At 33.8% G+C, this 20,203-nt stretch overlaps 1 protein-coding gene across 1 annotated transcript in view; it reads left to right on the plus strand.

Moving 5' to 3' along the window:
• Positions 1-2,051: 2,051 nt before the first annotated feature.
• LOC101215874 (disease resistance protein At4g27190-like) overlaps positions 2,052-20,203 on the plus strand; it is a 31,874-nt gene continuing 13,722 nt past the window's right edge. The window contains 1 exon segment of the mRNA XM_031886204.1: positions 2,052-2,297. Coding sequence (XP_031742064.1) covers positions 2,052-2,297 — 246 coding nt within the window.

Here is a 20,203-nt window from a genome sequence, read left to right on the forward strand (position 1 = left end):
TTCCACAACCCGGTTCTTTGTCTAGAGGATAGCAGTTGAGTACTAGTGGTGGTCTCGGGTAGAATTGGTAAGAAGACATCAAACATTTTGAAAGCTTCAAAGGTAATACTTCTTAAAACCCTAATTTGATTAGTTTATGGTTACATGTTAATTGTGGCAATTAGGGTAGAAATTCGATTCTTTTTCCGCTGTGCATGACTTAGTTCTATCACTAATACACCCATTGATACACCTAATACTTCTTGATACACCTGATACATTTGATTGATACACTTGATGCACCTGATACTCTTTGATACACTCGATACCGAAACATGCTAATATATGTTTGATACACCTGATACATTGCATATACATTTAGTATTATCCACTTATACAATTGATTGATTAAATGAACTTGATATGCTTGAAGTCCTACTTATACACTTGATATGCTATCGATATACACTTGTAAACTCGATTCATATACTTGTTAATGATTCACTTTACTGATATGTTTTAACAATATATTGTTGATATACTTGATAATGATATATTGAATTACATCATTCATATACTTAATAATACTCTAATAAACTACATAAAATTTGAAAAAATGAAAACCACGTAGTAAGTATATTAACCAACTAATACATATAATATAAGTATACTACAATACTATCATACGAAACTGAGACAGAGTAAAACAAAAAAATTAATATAAAAAAATAAAAGAAAATCATTTGGAATCAAATTCAACTCAAAATACACATAAAGAAAGTAAAAAAAAATCACAAATAAAGTTAAATTACTCCAATCAACAACCATTATATTATATTATTCATATTAAAACTAATGTACTATTGATATTTTAAAATTAAGATGAAGACAGAAAGAATAAATAATTTTTCTAGTATAAGAATAAACAAGTAATTAGGGCTTAAAATGGAGCATAAATAATAATGAGTAGGACATGAAGAAAAATAAGTTATTGAATGGTAGTTTAAATAATGTCAAATTTAAGATGAAGAAGTAAAAATTTTACCATATTTAAAAATTCTAAAATTATATTCTCAAAATGTCATCCTATGCAATTTTCCTAAAAAATAACCCTCAACTATTAAAAAGTTTTAAAAAATATAATACCCTTATGCTTAAAAAAAAAAAAAATTAAAAGATAATCTCCAAATTTTGCACAATTTATAAATAAAAATAAAAATTTTAAATTAAAACTATAGTTTTATTTTTATCTGACTATAACCCATAATCATAGATCACAAACATAACCCTTCTCAATAGTTATTGTTGTCATTGTCAAATAACAAAATGTATATGACTTTACATATAGTGATAGTCTGATAGATCTCTCAACGTGAGATGTTTTTATTTGACTAGTAATTGTTTTACGAGAAAACTTCGTGAAATTTGTAAAATTGTATGGTTTAAATCATGTTTAAGATATGAATGTTGACTGATATATTGAAGTCTTGATATTACATAAATTTGATTTCGATAGATATTTTTGAAAAATTATTATAAAAACAATAATTAAAAAATAATTTTTAAATTAGTAAATAAATATTTTATTATTTTCAAATAAGTAAACATGTTTATTTATATTTTATATTAGTGTATTTTTATGTTTATTTGTTGTGATTTGTGCATTTTTCTATGGTTAATGGAAATATTGCTTCATTACTATCAATATCAAAACACATGAAAATGTGAAAATATCGATAGAAATGCCTACATATGGATGAAAATTTAAAACTATAGTTTTAACTTAAAGTTTTGATTTTATTTTAGAGGATAAGAAATTTTGTTTAAAAATTAGATAAATGAAAGTATTTTTGAATTTTTTATAAGTTTAAGAGTGTTATGAAAATTTTTGAATAGTTGGAGGATACTTTTGAAACAAAATTTTAATAGTTTTCATACAAAACTAACTTATAGAACTTTTGAACCATTTTTAAAAGTTTAAAAACAGATTAAAATTTCTTAATTTTGTTTCTCTCCTACTCGTCGTCCTCCAAGTTTCGTTGAAGGCTTCGCTCACAGCGTTGTCCGAACAAATGGGTATCCCTTTTGATTTTGTTGAACGACCGAGTTTTGCACTTTACCTCCGAAACTCAATCGCTTGCATGTTCACCACTCTTCTTGGTGAACATGCAATTCCGACTCAGTTTTCCCCTTCCACTTCCCCTTGCCGCTTGGACTCCATTTGCGATCGAGTATTTTTTCTCTCTGATTTGGACACTTCCTACACTATCGTTACTATCATCTTCTGCAATTGGATGTTTGAGCAAGTAGGGTTGGAGGTAAGTGGTTGGATTTTGAGTTTCTATCGAAGCTGATGATAAGGATTACACTTATGTATTGTCTGAATAATTATTTGTGATTAATTCTGTTTATGTACTTGTCTGAATAATTATTTGTAATTGTTTTTGTTTTTTTCTTCAATTTACTTCCAATTTTTCATATTCGGTCATCCCTGTTTGAAACTGCAATGTTGTTGTTTGTTTTTCATGTTTCTGATTAGTTTTGTTTGTTTAAATTCATAATTATTCGTAATTACTTTTGTTTATGTGCTTCTCTGAAAAATTATTTGAAGTAGTTTTGTTTCTTATTCAATTTACGTTTCATGTTTTTTCATTTTGGGCATCCTCTTTGAAACTACAATGTTGTTTATTTTCCATGTTTTTGATTAGTTTTGTTTCTTTGAATTCATAATTATTTGTAATTACTTTTGTTTATGTGCTTGTCTGGAAAATTATTCGTAAGTAGTTTTGTTCTTACTTCAATGTCCTTCCATATTTTTTCATTTTTGGCCATCCCCGTCTGAAACTACAATGTTGTCCTTGTTTTTCATGTTTTGATTAGTTTTGTTTGTTTGAATTTCTTGTTGCTACGATGTTTAGCAATCTGAACACTGCATTTTCAGGCATGTTTTTTAATTGGTGCCCTAAGAAATATGTTGTCATATTTATTTCTTTTGACACTAAGAAATATGTTGTCATATTTATTTCTTTTGACATTTGACATTTGAGTAACTATGTTTACAGTTTCAGTTTACTTGCAATTAAGATGCCTTATGATGTTGAGTTGCTGTGAAGTCTGCTCTCTTTATTTGCAAGCAACTGTCTGTTCTGTTTTATTCTCTTTATTTGTAAGCAAATCTCATCAATCCATAACATTGCACTGTCTGTGTTCAATCATTTTCCTTGGTTATGCATTTGTCTATTCATAGCTTATCTTTGTCTTAATGTGGTAGGTTTTGACTATGTCCTCCTCTTTTCTGTACACTTCTGTCATTTAAAGAGGTTCCCTTCTTTTATTTTTTGGTATGGGTCAATAAAGGCATACTTGACCATCTATCCCTCTATATATAGCACTTCATTTGTTGTATTTTATTATGTGTTGTTTTCCTTGCTTCCTCCTCTGTTCTTTCTTCATTTGGTAGGTAAATTCTTTCTTTTATTCTTTTGAAGTTCCATTTGTCCTTCTTTTTTCTTTTGTCATATCTATGTGTAACAAGAATGTGCATGTCTCCTTACTGTTCAATTCGATCTGTTATGTTTAAGGCATATTATGGGTCATGAATTTCTTCATTATTTGAAGGATATACCTTCTTATACATAAAACCTTATCCACTGCCATTTCATACTTTTCATGATTTCTTTCATGTCATCTCATGTTTACTATCCATAGCCATTTTAAGGATGTTGATGTTGATGTTGATGTTGTATGATTGTTTGATATATATTTTTTGTGTCGATGTTGTATGACTGTTTGATTTTTATGTGTTGATTGTATGCTTATTTTGTTTGCATTTACAACCCTATATATACTTTGCTGCATAATTTGTATTGATGTTTCTACTAATAGATTCAGTTCGTTACATCGAACAGATTCAACTCCTCTGAGGCACAACATTTTTTAAAAATAAAATAAGATCATTTTCTCATTCATTTTAATGAATCTTGTTTTTCATTTCATCATCGACATTCCTCCAAATAATAGGGTATGTAAGCGATACACTTCATCCTTATAGTATTTTTACTCGTACTTGTGTTAGACCAGAACACCGATTTCCTTACTTTCTTTGCAGAATATTCGACTTCATACTGTTGGAATTTTTTGTCCTAAAACTCGTAGTTTGTAAATCATATTCTGTTCAATAAAGTTGTTATTGAGAAATTATTTATAATCTTAAATCCAATAAATCAAGTTCCAAGGCTATTTTTTGAATAAACTTGAACTTTATGTGTAAACATAAACGTGGATCAAGTTCGAGTATATAGCCTAAATAGTCTATAGTATATGAAATAAAGGTTGGGCGCCTTATTTAGAGAAACTATGGATGCGGCCCACTTTGTAGTACAAACGAGGTGATCTTAATCGTTCATGTAGAGACATGAAAGTGGGGGCATCCTATGTAAAATGTTTACATAAGACTGAACCATGAATTAGTCTTTTTTACGTTATAACACCGTTTACTTTTAAAACTGACTATCTCAATTATTGATGACCTAGGTAACTTAGTCTTAATCCTGAGTTAACTATGAACTCCTGTTCACATGAGATTATCCTTAGATCTGCATAGGTGAGGGCAGCTCATCAGCGTTGGCCCAATAAGCCTCCCATTTCAGGGGTAAGATCGGGTGGATAGCTGGGAACATAGGGTACAAGATGGAATTCACTCCTACCCGCTTTAGGTTAGTAGATAGGTTGCTCTCTTAAGCACTGAATCCAAGTCTTGAACAAGGGGCCCCACCCTCTCATTGGCCCGAGAGGGATTAAGTTTATAGGTTGAACCTTAAACCAATTGTTCAATAGTGGATTAGTGGGACTTAAGGAGCAAGATGTAATCTTGGGGGTAAAACGGTATTTTGACCCAGCCAAGGTTACGAGCAACCTGTGAAGGATTAACTTACTGATTATGGTTTTATCAAATGGACACAAATATATCTATAGTGGGGGAGTGCAACTACGGACTTTAGTGGAATGACCCGTTAGTTAACGAATGTTGATTAACTCGGTTTAAAAGAGTTTAGCTAGTTAATCTTGAATCGTTGGAGCCCATGATCTATAGGTCCATTAGGTTCCTCTGCTAGCTCATATGGATTAAACTTAGAACAGTGTGATGAAATAAGTCGAATTGTTCGAATTGGGAGAAGAAAGGGAAACCGACATATACAGTGATATAGTCGTCGATCTTCTAATTAGAAATAGAGCTTTAGTTTTATACTATAAGTATGAATGCGGATTCATAAGAAGCTCGAATTTGTCAAAAAATAGAAAAGTCAAATTTGACTTTTGATTTGAAAAAGTCAAACTTTGACGGCTTATTTCAAATGTGATTTGAATTTTGGAAAAATGAATGCGGATTCTGCTCGGGAGGTTGGAATTAGTCAAGACGGACAAATGGTAAAAGTCAAATATTGACTTTTGACTTTTGACTAGAATATCTAATGACCATTTTCCCTTGGACTAAGTTAGTGGGAAAATCACATTTTGTTGGATAATCCACTAACTTAGTGGGATATGTGGCTATATGAGTATAGAACCTAGCCCACTAAGTTCCACTATTGTTAGTGGATATTAGGTGTTGAGATTTGGCAATTGAATTGCTATGCATTTTTGCATGTAATTAGGCTTATAAATAGAGATGTTTTCAAATGTTGAAGGACTTTTGCCTCTTTTTATCATTTTCATCTCAACAAAAGAAAAAGAAAGCTTCCAATCTCATTTTATCTCCATTATTTTCTACACCAAAATTGGGTCCCACATCCCGGTTCTTTGTCTAGAGGATAGCAGTTGCAGTACTAGTGGTGGTCTCGGGTAGAATTGGTAGAAGACATCAAACCTTTTGAAAGCTTCAAAGGTAATACTTCTTAAACCTATTTGATTAGTTTATGGTTACATGTTAATTGTGGCAATTAGGGTAGAAATTCGATTTTTTTCCGCTGTGCATGACTTAGTTCTATCATGTGGTATCAGAGCATGCTCATTTTTACCAATTGCATGTGGTGGGTTCATATTTATTAGATAAATTTTGGTTTGAACTAAAATGGATATATTATGATTTTGGCTCTAGATTAAGTGTTTTTGTTCTAATTATTGTAATTAGCCTTGTTGATGGCTTATTTTTATTGTTGCAAGTGTTTGTAATTTTTAAAAAAATAAAAAAAGTCATTAGAGTTGAAGCTAGGCTGTAATTGGTTCAACCGAGTGAGAGAATTGAAAAAAATGAAGAAAGAGGTCACAGACCCGAAAACCCGCCTTGACCGCTTCGCGACCGCCGCGCGCCTGCGCGCCCTCCTGCGCCCGCCGCCGCCTTCGCTCGCGCGCCTGCCTTCGCACGACCGTGTGCGCCTGGGCCAGTTCAAGCCAATAATTTGGTTTTTGGGCCGGTTCAAGCGGTTTCGGTTGGTTTTTTAGCCGGTTCGAAGTTTTTGTGGAGTGGTTCTGTATACACCAAATTATTATGTAATAATTTTAGCACTTAGCTTAATTTAGGAGCCAAAATCAGTCCATTTTAGGGTGTTCTTTTTTATTTATGCATGTGATGTATGATTAATTACTTTAAATTTGTATGTGCATTTTGAATGTCATATAGCACTAGTACAAAAGTGGGCTACGACGACAGTTATTTACTGTCGCGAACGGATTTCGTGACAGTTATTTTCAGTCATAGAGCGGGGTCATGGAAAGGCCTTCGCGACAGTTTTTGAAAACTGTCGCAATAGGTTGTTTTATGACATGAAATAAATGTCGTTAATCAACATTCAACGACATTCATACTGTCATAATTATTTTTTAACATTCAATAACTATCATCATTTTTTATTAACGACAGTTAATAATTGTCACGAATTCTATTATCGTGACATGTATTAATTGTCATGAATATGTTTTTCGCGACAGTTTTTTTTTGTAAAAATGTCATTGTTTAGTTATTGACGACATTTTTTTCCAGTCAACGATTGTGCAATCGTGACAGTTTTTCGATAACATTAAATGTCATTGTTTGCCATTGACGACATTTTTTTCCATTCAATAATATAATGCAATCGTGACAGTTTTTTTTTTAAAAAAATTGTCATTGTTTATCTTATGACGACATGTTATTCCTGTCACATATAGAGCAATCGTGACAATTTATTTTGTTAAATAACTGTCATCGTTCTCCAATTTACAACAACTATTAACTATCACTTTCTCAATTTCCTATAGTTTTATTTTGTTCTCCATGCAGCTCCACCATTACACGACCATTAGAATGACAATAATGTAGCTGAGAATGACAAAATTTGAAATTATACAAGTTTCACACCAATGTACAAGAAATAGCCAACACTTTAATATATATACACTATAATACGATTTATAATATTTGTACATCTTAATACAAGTTTCAGTAATCCACATGTACGAAATACTAACCTTAATCAAAAATATCTTAAATAACATTCGAATATATTTGACTGGACCAACCGAGAATGTTCGTTTCTGGAAATGATATTTGAAACAAAACTCATGAACTTGTCGACTCCAGTTGAACCTACAAAGAATCCATACACATACGTACAGTCAATGAATAACTAAATCAAGTCTCAACAAAATACAGACACAAACAAGAACTTCAACACTTGATTCCATGAATGAAAAGAGAAGACCATGAGGACTATATTAGGCAAACACAGCAAACAAAACATACTGCTACTCTTTCTCTCTAGAATACACATACCAAAAACATACCAGCTCACTCTTTCTCTCTAGAATACACAGTCCACAATCAATATTGAATACGTCAATAATAAATAGTACAATGGGTTTTAGGTGTATAGATAGTATGCTTATCATACTAACTGCTAAAAATGTGCACAGGTTAGAAGAATCCTAAAAGAACCCACAACTAAAACAAACACACAACGGAAACTCACCTGAAAATCGCTCTAATCTGTCGCCAAAAAACACTCTCAATATCTCAATCTAGCTGTTTAAGACAAAAAAAGAGAATGTTGGAGAGTGGTCTCCAGAGGATTAAAAATCATTTTTGACTAGTACAAATCATTTTATAAGAACCCAAAAGCAGATAATCATCCAAAATCAATTGATCATACGAGAACAATATATCAACATTCATAACTAGTTGAACAAACCTTAGCTTTATGAACCAACGACCTTTGTTTTCATCTTTCATGTTGACCATAGAAGTCAAAACTTCTGTTTTATAACAAAACTAAAACAAATAGGACACCAAAGTGCCCAAACAAAATCAAAAGGTCAAATGCCAATAATATTTAAAGAAGGAAATGATAGCAAATAGCACAATTTAGGTAATAAACAAAAAACAAAGGAAAAATCAATATCAAAATAGGGACGAACAATAGAGATATGAATCAACAACTTGGGTATGAAGCAACAAAGTAATATTAACATATCAATAAAACTCATAAGAGTAACATTAAACATAACAATATAACTCGTTGTAAAAAGACCCTCCTTAATTGTTGTGTAATATAATCACTTACTTGGTAGCTTCAACACTATAGTAGATCATATTCATGCAAAACCTAATAAAAACGCAAAAGTTACATTTTGTAAACTACAATAGAGAGTTTTGAACTACTACCATACAACAAATGTCAAAGAAAATAAAAACTTTGCATTTAGAGTTTTGAACTACAGTAGAAACTAATATTAACTATTTGAGAATAAGAACATATCATCTATCAAAAACTTAGGTCCATAGTTTGGGATATCAAACGTTCTTACAATATAAAATACTTTCCATTGATAACTATTTGGTTTTTGTTTTTTTTTTAGAACCATGAAAAAACAGTTTTTGTTTTGAACTTTTTTTTTATTTAGCTAAAAGTTTAACTTTTGTACTTTAGAAAGATGTAAATCGTTAGGTTAATTTTAAAAACCTAAAAACAACTAGCTACTAAACCGAAGCTTAAATTGAACTACTTGAAACTTTTATTCTGCACCTTACAAAATTTCATAAAGAGAAGAATATTATTTCATCATTCAATACAACTTCAGCATGTCTCCTCACCAAAGTAATCCACTAGAAACATGGCAAAAAATTAATCAACACGTTTTAAAGATTAAAGATAATATGTTATTTTACAAGTAAACAAAGAGGTTAAACCTGGAAAAGAAGATTAGAGAATGGAAGAAAAGGGTTTAAGACCCATTGCATTTGCTTGTCAACATACAAACGATCAAACAGCGTTTGAAGGAGAGTTAAAGCTGCTTGCTATCTAGGTCTTAAGATCTCACATAAAAAAAATGCTACATGAGTTGAAGATATTGAAAATCTTGGTACAGAATCAATAGCATGCATCAGAAGATAAGTTTTCTATGATCATAAACATGGCCGATGATGTTATCAATGATGATCTTCTAAAAAATAACAAATTTCTAAATTGAAGGACAACAAACATAAAAAATGAAGGACAATAGAGAATAACCATACATATTCTCACATAGTTTTCGCTACAAAATACACACATTTGCAATATGCTATCAAAATCCAAACGGTGCAAGGCTACCTCAATGATTTCACTAAATCCAAATTATGCAATCAAAATCAAAGGATACTGCATTTGCATTTTTTCAAAGTTCTAACCACGTCCATATTTTTTAGAGTAAAGTTTAACACCAGTAACCAAAATAGAGAGAAGAATATACAGGGGCAAGATGAAACCAAAACAAGCCAAAACAAGACGACCTTTACACTCAATTACAGAGGAGGAGCATGGAAATCAAATACTTACGTTTTATTGTCCACAATAATATAGGTAAATGGTGAATGCCTCTTCACAAACCGAGAAACATAGAAAATCACAAATGTGGTAACTCATAGGAATCATTAAACACCCATTACAAAAAAAAAAAAAAGCAATATTCTTTCAGAGTAAATAGTAGAAAAAAGACAAAATATTTATGGCAACACATCAGAAATTTTTAGCACAATAAATATGAGTGTGACTTTAAACTTCTTGCCAAAGAATAGGTGCAAAATATATATTTCACTGAAAAGAAGAAATAAACGATAATTAAATAATTTACAAGTGTAGGTGACATTTCATAATTCAACAACTGTTAATTAAGATACAAACCAATAGAGGTTTGAAAAGTGGAAAGTTCTCAATGTTATTCAAAATGTCAAAATTAACATATCAGTGTGGAACATCAAAGCCACATCACAATATTTCATGCAGACACTGATGCAATTGAATGAAAAGTAAATTTCACTTCAACTAAGAAATACAATTAACGCAGAATTTTACCTAAAGAAATTTAAGTTATGTCTATCTTTTGATGTTTCATTTCATCAGAGCCTCCAATTCCATTACACTTTTTAATACCATACACTTGAAAGGCAGTTTGATAAACATTTGTAGTTTTGTTCATTCCACTTCAAAAAACTGAAACAAACATAGGAAGTAGAACTTCGTTGAGATCATTATTTAAACAATGGTTTCTTCTTCTAGAAAAATATGTTTAATTCTTCAACCATTACAAGCATCAAATGCATTCATGAATTGACAGTGACATCAAACTAATATGGTAAAAAAATAAACAATAATATTATAATAAACTTTATCCATCTTAATCGGAAGACCTCTCTTTCTACTACTATCCAATTCAATGAGAAATTATAAACTACAAACTATAAAATTGTCAGTTCTGAAACTCCAACGCAGAAAGAAAAGAACGAAGATAGAGAAGGCAATATGTGGTTTACCTTGGAGAATGGCACCCCCAAAAATCAGTTCCAAAATAAAGTGAAGAATAGTATATATAGCACCGGTACTCACAGTAAGGGCGTAAATTGCGTATCTTCTAACATTATCCCAAAATTCCTCAACCAAAGGGCCTTCAGGCCCAAAGCCAAAGCCCCTTCGCGTTGCAACCAATCAAAAACAGGCACCACCCATCGGACGGCTTGATTGTCTTGATTTCCCTCTTGAGGTTGCTTCGATTGTCTTGAAATTCGATGTGGAGGGTTTTTTCAGGGGAAATTGAATGAAGAGGAAAACAGAATGTGGATCGACGACTGGCGGTTGTGAGCGGCGAACGTGGCGGTTACTGGTTCACACGGCGACTCGGGCTTCGACGAAGACAGAACCGGTGATGGAGACGGCAGATCGGCGCGCGGAACGACTGCTGCAGGGTTGCTTGGCGATCCAGAGATGGAGACGGCAGATCGCGGGGCTACGGCGGGAAGAAAACGGAAGAGAAAGACGGCTGGCTGCGGCTGGGCTGCGGCGGGAAGGAACGAAAAGAAGGGAAGGGAGAAGGAGACGGTGGAGTCGTCGCGACGTACGGAGGAAGGAGAAGAGGCGCGGCGGTTGCAGCTGGGGGAAGGGGAAGGACGCACGGGAGGAAGAAGGAAATAGGGAAAAGAAAGAAAAAGGAAAAAGAAAAGAAAAGGAAAAAAGAAAAAAAATTTAACCCTAACATTCTATGACAGTTAATAACTGTTGCGAAAAGTGTTTTTCCGAAAAATTCCGTCTTTTCCCGCCAAAAACGCGAAATTTTATATTTCGTGACAGTTTTTTTTCTTCCATTCATTTTTTGAGATATATAACTGTCATTGTAGGGTAGTTTTCTTCTAGTGTAGATTTAAAATCCCACCATAGGTTAACATGTTCATGCATTAAAATGTATGATATAAAGGTTATATTGTATTGTATGCATGTTAATTGATTAATATGGAAATTAATTAATATGATTAATTAATTATTTAATTAATTAAGTTATTCTTGATTAAATATGATTTAATCAAATTAATTAATTATTGTTTGATTTAATTTAATTAAATATGATTTAATTAAAGTTAAATAAATTAAAATCCATATTAATTGATTGTTTTTATTATATATTGATAAAATGATTGATTAAGTTTAAAAGTTTTTATAAGTGTTATAAAATAAATTAGACTTTTAAAATCAATAACAAAGATTAAATGCATGCTCACTTAGGTTAAACATATCTTCCATTTTTCATAGAAATAGGTCGATATCTTGTAAAACTGGTTACAAAAGGCTCACCTGGTTCAATCTTGTCAACAAGTCAGATAAGATGACTAAGGTTGGAGGTTCTTAAGTTGACGGTTTACGGAACACCTCCTACCTGGAGATCGTAATCAGTTCTTGAGCCTAGTTAACCTAGTTTTATGAGCATTCGTGAGAGGTGTGAGGTAATAAAAATGGTTTTTCACCTAGACATCATAGGTTAAAATCCTGTATAATGGTTATACTTGGATGTTTTATCTAGACTTAAGATTTGTTTAAGTTAGCCTAAATATAAATCTTGAAGTTTGGATTACCCTTTTTTTCTTTTAGAACACTTCAACTAGAGAAAAATAATGTATTTTAGCTCTAGTGTCCCTAAGAGTTCACACCGTGAGGTCCATGCAGGGCTTTGTGCCGTGCATAGGAGCGGCCTCCCTTCGGAGAGTGTTTGCATGGATCAAAATCAAGGTGAATAGGGGAAGTAGTTCATAGTAAGTGGGTGAGGGATTTGTGCAGCACATCCCACGGTCTCTTCCATTAGGTCGCACCGTGAGATTTCTATAATATGCCTGCTTGTCTGCCCTGGAGCGACGTTCCCTTCGGAGGGTTGTATTATAGGATTCGGAACACCGCGAACTCCAAAACTGGATAGGATTTCTTAGATTAGTTTTCATAAATGATTCTAATCTATAAAATCTGAAAATGGTGGGTAACACTTACAAGAATTACTAAGTTGTTAGTATATTCTTGACTAAAGTAGCGATAACTAAGTGCTATAAAGAATAAAGAGTTATTCTTGAGATAGCATCTAGTCAAGATTGTCTTGGTTCAAAGGAGGAATAATCAACTACCCTTCGGAGAAGGTTGTTCTAAACCTTTGAAATATTGTTGCAAAATACAAATAATGAAAGGGTACATTATTAGTAATTGCTAAATTAGATTGGATATTTTTTATGATTATAGTTTTTTCTAAAAAGAATATGTTTGTTTTTCAGCATGAATAGCTCAATAGTTCAACTTTTAGCTTCCGAAAAACTTAATGGCGATAATTATGCGGCTTGGAAATCAAATCTTAACACAATACTAGTGGTTGACGATTTAAGATTTGTCTTAACTGAGGAATGTCCTCAAAACCCTGCCTCTAATGCTAACCGAACTAGTCGGGATGCATATGATCGATGGATAAAAGCTAATGAAAAAGCCCGTGTTTACATTCTTGCCAGCATGTCTGATGTATTGGCAAAGAAACATGAATCCTTAGCCACGGCTAAAGAGATTATGGATTCATTAAGGGGAATGTTTGGGCAACCAGAATGGTCCTTAAGACACGAGGCAGTCAAATACATTTACACTAAGCGTATGAAGGAAGGGACCTCTGTTAGAGAACATGTTCTGGACATGATGATGCACTTCAACATCGCTGAAGTGAATGGTGGTCCCATCGAAGAGGTTAATCAAGTTAGTTTTATCTTAGAGTCTCTTCCGAAGAGCTTCATTCCATTCCAAACGAATGCGTCTTTGAACAAGATAGAATTTAACTTGACAACCCTTCTGAATGAACTCCAGCGATTCCAAAACCTAACTATGGGTAAAGGAAAACAAGTGGAAGCAAATGTTGCTACCACAAAAAGAAAATTTATAAGAGGATCGTCCTCTAAAACCAAAGCTGGACCCTCAAAACCTAATGCTCAAATAAAAAAGAAGGGAAAGGGAAAGACTCCCAAACAGAACAAGGGTAAGAAAGCTGCAGAAAAAGGTAAGTGTTACCATTGTGGCCAAAACGGGCACTGGTTAAGAAACTGCCCAAAATACCTTGCAGAAAAAAAGGCAGAGAAGGAAACACAAGGTAAATATGATTTACTAGTTGTAGAAACATGTTTAGTGGAATATGAAAATTCTACCTGGATACTAGATTCAGGAGCCACTAACCATATTTGCTTCTCATTTCAGGAAAATAGTTCTTGGAAAAAGCTTTCAGAAGGTGAGATCACTCTCAAGGTTGGAACAGGAGAGATGGTCTCAGCTTCAGCAGTGGGAGATTTAAAGTTGTTTTTTAGAGATAGATATGTCATACTTAAGAATGTCTTATATGTACCTCAAATGAAAAGAAATTTAATATCTATCTCTTGTATTTTGGAACAAATGTATAGAATATCTTTTGAAATTAATGAAGCGTTCGTTTTCTATAAAGGTATTCTAGTTTGTTCTGCTATACTTGAAGACAACTTATATAAGTTAAGACCAACTAGAGCAAATTTTGTCTTAAATACTGAAATATTCAGAACAGCTGAAACTCAGAATAAAAGACAAAAAGTTTCTTCTAATGCCTATTTATGGCACTTAAGACTTGGTCACATAAATCTCAATAGGATTGGGAGATTGGTTAAAAGTGGGCTTCTAAGTCCGTTAGAAGATAACTCTTTACCTCCTTGTGAATCTTGTCTTGAAGGAAAAATGACCAAGAGATCTTTTACTGGAAAAGGTCTAAGAGCCAAAGGACCCTTAGAGCTCGTACATTCGGACCTTTGTGGACCAATGAATGTCAAAACTCGAGGTGGATATGAATATTTCATTAGCTTCATTGATGATTATTCAAGGTATGGTCATATTTACCTAATACATCATAAGTCTAATAGTCTTGAAAAGTTCAAAGAATATAAGGCTGAAGTAGAAAACGAATTAGGTAAAACAATAAAAATACTTCGATCAGATCGAGGTGGAGAGTATATGGACTTACGATTCCGAGACTATTTAATAGAAAATGGAATCCAGTCACAACTCTCTGCACCTAGTACACCTCAACAGAACGGTGTATCAGAAAGAAGAAACTGGACCTTGTTAGACATGGTTCGCTCTATGATGAGTTTTTCTCAGATGTCAGATTCTTTTTGGGGATATGCTTTAGAAACAGCTGCTTATATTTTGAATAATGTTCCCTCTAAAAGTGTTTCAGAAACACCTTATGAGCTATGGAAAGGGCGTAAAGGCAGTTTACGTCATTTTAAAATTTGGGGTTGTCCAGCACATGTGTTGGTACAAAATCCAAAGAAATTGGAACATCGTTCAAAATTATGCTTTTTTATAGGTTATCCAAAAGAATCAAGAGGTGGTTTGTTTTATGATCCTCAAGAAAATAAAATACCACATCAGGGATCATCAACCTCGTAGTAAACTAGTATTTAAAGAAATTTCCAAAAGTGCTATAGATAAAACCTAGTTCATCCACTAAAGTAGTTGATAAGACTAGGAAATCTGGTCAATCACATCCTTCTCAACAGTTGAGAGAGCCTCGACGTAGTGGGAGGGTTGTTCATCAGCCTGATCGCTATTTGGGTTTAATTGAAACTCAAGTCGTCATACCTGACGATGGCATAGAGGATCCATTAACCTATAAACAGGCAATGAAAGATGTAGATCGTGACCAATGGATCAAAGCCATGGACCTCGAAATGGAGTCTATGTACTTTAATTCTTTCTAGACTCTAGTAGATCAACCAAATGACGTAAAACCTATTGGTTGTAAATGGATCTACAAGAGAAAACGAGACCATGCCGGTAAAGTACAGACTTTTAAGGCTCGACTTGTGGCAAAGGGTTATACCTAGAGAGAGGGAGTAGACTAGAGGAAACTTTCTCTCCCGTTGCCATGTTAAAGTCAATTAGAATACTCTTATCCATCGCCACTTTTTATGATTATGAAATTTGGCAGATGGATGTCAAGACAGCTTTTTTGAACGGTAATCTTGAAGAGAGCATCTATATGTCTCAACCAGAGGGGTTTATAAAACAAGATCAAGAACAAAAGGTTTGTAAGCTTAAAAAATCCATTTATGGATTAAAACAAGCTTCTAGATCCTGGAATATAAGATTTGATATTGCGATCAAAATCTTATGGCTTTGAACAAAATGTTGACGAGCCTTGTGTTTACAAAAGGTCGTCAATTCCATTATAGCATTTTTTAGTCTTATATGTAGATGATATTCTACTTATTGGAAATGACTAGGATATCTTCCTGATATCAAGAAATGGCTAGCTATGCAATTTCAAATGAAAGATCTGGGAGATGCACAATACGTTCTCGGAATCCAAATTGTTCGAAACCGTAAGAACAAAACACTAGCCATGTCTCAAGCATCTTACATAGACAAAATGTTGTCTAGATATAAAATGCAGAATTCCAAAAAGGGTCTGCTGCCGTACAGATATGGAATTCATTTGTCAAAGGAACAATGTCCTAAGACACCTCAAGAAGTTGAGGATATGAGAAATATTCCCTATGCTTCCGCTGTTGGAAGTTTAATGTATGCAATGTTATGTACTAGACCTGACATTTGCTACTCAGTAGGGATGGTCAGTAGGTATCAATCCAATCATGGACGTGATCACTGGACAGCCGTTAAAAACATTCTACATGCTCATGTATCGTACAAAGGATCTGATCCTTACTGGATACACTGATTCAGATTTCCAAACTAATAAAGATGTTAGAAAGTCTACATCAGAATCAGTATTTACTCTAAATGGAGGAGCAGTAGTTTGGAGAAGCATAAAGCAAACTTGTATAGCTGATTCCACAATGGAAGCTGATCATTTTACAAAAGCCCTCATGGCTAAAGTGTTTGAGGGTCACCTACACAGTTTAGGTGTACGATGTTTGTAAACTAGGACAAGTGGGAGACTTATTGGCCATGTGCCCTAGTTTCATATATATTCTCTCACACCACATCTCTCATACCACTAGGAATTTTAGTCCAAGTGGGAGTTTGTTGGAATTTTTTGTCCTAAAACTCGTAGTTTGTAAATCATATTCTATTCAATAAAGTTGTTATTGAGAAATTAAATATTATAATCTTAAATCCAATAAATCAAAGTTCCAAGGCTATTTTTTGAATAAACTTGAACTTTATGTGTAAACATAAACGTGGATCAAGTTCGAGTATATAGCCTAAATAGTCTATAGTATATGAAATAAAGGTTGGGCGCCTTATTTTGAGAGACTATGGATGCGGCCCACTTTGTAGTACAAACGATGTGATCCTAATCGTTCATGTAGAGACATGAAAGTGGGGGCATCCTATGTAAAATGTTTACATAAGACTGAACCATGAATTAGTCATTTTTACGTTATAACACCGTTTACTGTTTAAAACTGACTATCTCAATTATTGATGACCTAGGTAACTTAGTCTTAATCCTGAGTTAACTATGAACTCCTGTTCATACGAGATTATCCTTAGATCTGCATAGGTGAGGGCAGCTCATCAGCGTTGGCCCAATAAGCCTCCCATTTCAGGGGTAAGATCGGGTGGATAGCTGGGAACATAGGGTACAAGATGGAATTCACTCCTACCCGCTTTAGGGTTAGTAGATAGGTTGCTCTCTTAAGCACTGAATCCAAGTCTTGAACAAGGGGCCCCACCCTCTCATTGGCCCGAGAGGGATTAAGTTTATAGGTTGAACCTTAAACCAATTGTTCAATAGTGGATTAGTGGGACTTAAGGAGCAAGATGTAATCTTGGGGGTAAAACGGTATTTTGACCCAGCCAAGGTTACGAGCAACCTGTGAAGGATTAACTTACTGATTATGGTTTTATCAAATGGACACAAATATATCTATAGTGAGGGGAGTGCAACTACGGGACTTTAGTGGAATGACCCGTTAGTTAACGAATGTTGATTAACTCGGTTTAAAAGAGTTTAGCTAGTTAATCTTGAATCGTTGGAGCCCATGATCTATAGGTCCATTAGGTTCCTCTGCTAGCTCATATGGATTAAACTTAGAACAGTGTGATGAAATAAGTCGAATTGTTCGAATAGGGAGAAGAAAGGAAAACCGACATATACAGTGATATAATCGTCGGTCTTCTAATTAGAAATAGAGCTTTATGTTTTACATACTATAAGTATGAATGCGGATTCATACTAAGAAACTCGGAATTGGTCAAAAATGCTAAAAAGTCAAAATGTTGACTTTTGACTTTGAAAAGTCAAACTTTGACGGCCTTATATTCAAATGTGATTTGAATTTGGAAAAATGAATGCGGATTCATGCTCGGGAGGTTGGAATTAGTCAAGACGGACAAAATGGTAAAAAGTCAAAATATTGACTTTTGACTTAGAAAAGTCAAAGTTTGACTTTTGACTAGAAAAATCTAATGACCATTTTACCCTTGACTAAGTTAGTGGAAAATCCAACATTTTGTTGGATAATCCCACTAACTCTTAGTGGATATGTGGCTATATGAGATATAGACACCTAGCCCACTAAGTTCCACTAATTGTTAGTGGAATATTAGGTTGAGATTTGGCAATTGAATTGCATGCATTTTTGCATGTAATTAGGCTATAAATAGAGATGTTTTCAAATGTTGAAGGACTTTTGCCTCTTTTATCATTTCATAATCTCAACAAAAGAAAAAAGAAAGCTTCCAATCTCATTTTATCTCCATTACTTTCTACACCAAAATTGGGTCCCACAACCCGGTTCTTTGTCTAGAGGATAGCAGTTGAGTACTAGTGGTGGTCTCGGGTAGAATTGGTAAGAAGACATCAAACCTTTTGAAAGCTTCAAAGGTAATACTTCTTAAAACCCTAATTTGATTAGTTTTATGGTTAGATGTTAATTGTGGCAATTAGGGTAGAAATTCGATTCTTTTCCCCTGTGCATGACTTAGTTCTATCACGCAGTATCAAATCTTATATTCCAGGATCTAGAAGCTTGTTTTAATCCATAAATGGATTTTTTAAGCTTACAAACCTTTTGTTCTTGATCTTGTTCTATAAACCCCTCTGGTTGAGACATATAGATACTCTCTTCAAGATTACCGTTCAAAAAAGCTGTCTTGACATCCATCTGCCAAATTTCATAATCATAAAAAGTGGCGATGGATAAGAATATTCTAATTGACTTTAACATGGCAACAGGAGAGAAAGTTTCCTCATAGTCTACTCCCTCTCTGGATATAACCCTTTGCCACAAGTCGAGCCTTGAAAGTCTGTACTTTACCGGCATGGTCTCGTTTTCTCTTGTAGATCCATTTACAACCAATAGGTTTTACGTCATTTGGTTGATCTACTAGAGTCCAGACAGAATTAAAGTACATAGACTCCATTTCGAGGTCCATGGCTTTGATCCATTGGTCACGATCTACATCTTTCATTGCCTGTTTATAGGTTAATGGATCCTCTATGCCATCGTCAGGTATGACGACTTGAGTTTCAATTAAACCCAAATAGCGATCAGGCTGATGAACAACCCTCCCACTACGTCGAGGCTCTCTCAACTGTTGAGAAGGATGTGATTGACCAGATTTCCTAGTCTTATCAACTACCTTAGTGGATGAACTAGGTTTATCTATAGCACTTTTGGAAATTTCTTTTAATACTAGTTTACTACGAGGTTGATGATCCCTGATGTGGTCTTCCTCTAAGAATGTGGCATTTGTTGACACAAATATTTTATTTTCTTGAGGATCATAAAACAAACCACCTCTTGATTCTTTTGGATAACCTATAAAAAGCATAATTTTGAACGATGTTCCAATTTCTTAGGATTTTGTACCAACACGTGTGCTGGACAACCCCAAATTCTAAAATGACGTAAACTGCCTTTACGCCCTTTCCATAGCTCATAAGGTGTTTCTGAAACACTTTTAGAGGGAACATTATTCAAAATATAAGCAGCTGTTTCTAAAGCATATCCCCAAAAAGAATCTGACATCTGAGAAAAACTCATCATAGAGCGAACCATGTCTAACAAGGTCCGGTTTCTTCTTTCTGATACACCGTTCTGTTGAGGTGTACTAGGTGCAGAGAGTTGTGACTGGATTCCATTTTCTATTAAATAGTCTCGGAATCGTAAGTCCATATACTCTCCACCTCGATCTGATCGAAGTATTTTTATTGTTTTACCTAATTCGTTTTCTACTTCAGCCTTATATTCTTTGAACTTTTCAAGACTATTAGACTTATGATGTATTAGGTAAATATGACCATACCTTGAATAATCATCAATGAAGCTAATGAAATATTCATATCCACCTCGAGCTTTGACATTCATTGGTCCACAAAGGTCCGAATGTACGAGCTCTAAGGGTCCTTTGGCTCTTAGACCTTTTCCAGTAAAAGATCTCTTGGTCATTTTTCCTTCAAGACAAGATTCACAAGGAGGTAAAGAGTTATTTTC

Source organism: Cucumis sativus, chromosome 1, assembly GCF_000004075.3.
Source record: "Cucumis sativus cultivar 9930 chromosome 1, Cucumber_9930_V3, whole genome shotgun sequence".
NCBI classification, from domain to species: domain Eukaryota; kingdom Viridiplantae; phylum Streptophyta; class Magnoliopsida; order Cucurbitales; family Cucurbitaceae; genus Cucumis; species Cucumis sativus.